Source organism: Montipora foliosa, chromosome 10 (genome assembly GCF_036669935.1).
Source record: "Montipora foliosa isolate CH-2021 chromosome 10, ASM3666993v2, whole genome shotgun sequence".
Lineage (NCBI taxonomy): Eukaryota > Metazoa > Cnidaria > Anthozoa > Scleractinia > Acroporidae > Montipora > Montipora foliosa.
The window spans coordinates 7353448-7355947 of record NC_090878.1 but is presented as its reverse complement, the minus strand read 5'-3'; the positions used below and the strand labels follow the sequence as shown (position 1 = coordinate 7355947).

The 2500-nt window shown below is 38.1% G+C and overlaps 2 protein-coding genes across 2 annotated transcripts in view; one reads left to right on the top strand and one right to left on the bottom strand.

The window, feature by feature from the left end:
- Window positions 1–83: 83 nt before the first annotated feature.
- On the bottom strand, window positions 84–2286 carry LOC137973648 (dynein light chain Tctex-type 5-like). The gene has a single exon (XM_068820497.1). It carries the CDS (start codon window positions 1947–1949, stop codon window positions 1254–1256), a length of 696 nt encoding a protein of 231 aa, XP_068676598.1. The 5' UTR covers window positions 1950–2286; the 3' UTR covers window positions 84–1253.
- The window catches only part of LOC137973647 (uncharacterized), a 9651-nt gene continuing 8592 nt past the window's right edge, over window positions 1442–2500 (top strand). The window contains exon 1 of the mRNA XM_068820496.1: window positions 1442–1541. The gene's annotated coding sequence lies outside the window, so the exon portion shown is untranslated. The remainder of the gene's footprint in view (window positions 1542–2500) is intronic.

Here is a 2500-nt window from a genome sequence, read left to right as displayed (position 1 = left end):
ATTCCGAAATTAAAGTTAGCCAGCGAATTCGTCAAGCAGGCTTTCTTGCCCTCGTGAGCATTAAAAAAAATTGGAAGGAAGTATTCAAGATAATGGGGTATTTATTTTCTGTCCTGAGCGCTTTTAAAACTAAATAAACAAATTATAACAAAGCTGTCATACTTCTCCAAATTAATTTAATACTTTACTGGTACAAATTGAATTTCGTGAATTACGGTTTACAGTCTTTCCGAAGTACGGGATTAAAAGGTTGTAATTTAACAAAAAAAGACGTTAACTTTTGCACCCATTTTCTTAGTTCCTGTTCATCTGGGATTTTGGGTGCTCTGAGATCATGGGACTAATATCAGAAGTGCCGGCGCACTCAGGTTTTGAGTGACTGCGTACATTGGCAAGCATAAGTTTTTCATTTCAATCTCTCCCGCTGCGAACTAACTTTACCGTGGACAAAGCATGAGCATGCAATCTGTCAAAATAAGACGCACAGGTCTGCAGTTTTCATAGAATAACGACAAGGAAAGGAGCTCCTTTTCATACCAAAGCGACCAGGCGACGGAAACTAATACTGAAAACGTTTTACTTCTTTACGCCAGTTTTCAGTCTTACCTTTACCAATTATCAAGGGCATCGGTAATAGGAAAAAAAAAAGCAACGTCTTAATTTCACTTCAGTTATTAGGCATGAAGATTGTTTTTGGACCTTTGCCCGCCATAACAACAGCTGACAAGACAAGCTTTGTTACCGAACTTTTGATTCTGATATTTACAATAGAAAAACAGCACGCGTTAACAAAAAGCCAGGCCCGTATGAATCTCTAAAGATGTAGACAAGCTGAGTGTGATCTCTAACGAATTTACGTGGGTTTTATTAAACAAAACTATTTCTTCATAACCGGTAGGAGGTATTAACTGCAATTAAACAAACTTTTAGATTATGATAATGAAAGCATTAATTTTAATTAATTAATTTTTTTGTGTGAGACGGTAAGTTTGCCAAAAAATTTGCAATATTGTCACTCGCAATCTGATTTGGAAGGAGATAAATTCTTGATGCTTGATCAGACGCACTTTGCAACAACTCTATTTGCTTTATTATATCTTCCTATGTTTCTGAAGGGAATGTAGAAATTCTCAAATGAAGCGAGTTTTGGCTGACGGTAGCTGCATGCAAGAACTACAATTAGATATTAACGGACTTAAACTGCGCTTTGATTTAAAGGCTAAAATATTGTTTACTGAATATTAAGCACAGCTTCATGCGTCGTTAAATAGCGTAGCAAACACAATTCCTGTCGCGAAAAGGGACTCGTTTGAGTACGTTGCCATCACAAAAACATCGGTATCCGGATTCCAGATACATCGGCTAGAAACTTCGATGCCTCGGTCACGAATGGCCCCGATATAAACCAGCGCTGTTATCTTATGTTGCACTCGGAATAAAGACTTCACTCCACTTTCAATCGCTTTACCAATGATTCTGCATTTCTCACCGCAAACACTATGATTATATTCCACGCTACGGAGATGTTTCAACAAGATTTGGTGAGTGAGTTCCCGAATTCTTGAGTTAAGAACGTTTGAACTGTAGTCCCTGTGATTTTGATTTTCGGTGGTAGCATTTAATTGTTTATGTACAGTTTCTCCTCTGTTGCTTGAAGATAGGTGGAAAGAAGCTGTCTTTCCACGGTCCCCATTCGAATTCAGCTCGTTGTTTGCTCGTAACGTTAAGGAGAGCACGCTTTCATGGATCCTATGTATTCCATTATGAGTTTTTCCCTGGCTGAAATCCTCGGTTTGTGGTAAGGTAGCTCCATCAACAACTTTTAAAAGTTCTTTTTCCGAATTTGCTGTGTGCGCTCGCCGTAGCTTTGGCCTCACAAGTCCTCCAACGGATTTATTTAGACTTCGGAGACGCGACACGGGGCTTGAGCTCGTCTTTGAGTTCATCATGTCAAATAATCCCAAGATTCTTTACCAATAGGATTGGACGGAATGAGTAGATCTCTTTCGAGCGTCAGGATCGAGTTGAACTGATTTCGGAGCTTCCAATACTGATATCACGGAAGCGCAATAAGCTTATTATGTGTTTGCTTTTGTTCTTACAAATTCAGTCATATATTAACTCTGTTTGATATAAATTATTCGTTATTTGCTCTCACTTCTTTGTTTTGCTGACGTACGCATGCCAGACACGACTAAGACAGGGAAACGAAAAACGGAAACTGATTGTATGCATCTCAATAAGTTTAATCTGTACACCAGAGCATCGTTTGTCATTGGTATTACATTTTGTTTTCTTAGTCGTATATTCTCTAAACCTCTACAAAGATAGTTTACAATGTTACACTTACAATATAACTTACAAACGGATAATAAACAAAAGGGCCAATCATTCTATGAAAACGGCACTACTATATCTAATTCGATCATACTTTTGTTCATATTTGGGCATAAAATTGGTGTCCTAAGGTCCAAGGAAAAGAGTTGCAAGTTACACGTTT

Bases quoted from the DNA above. Each gene is read 5' to 3' on its own strand.
- LOC137973648 (XM_068820497.1), bottom strand. From the start codon at position 1,949: ATGATGAACTCAAAGACGAGCTCAAGCCCCGTGTCGCGTCTCCGAAGT.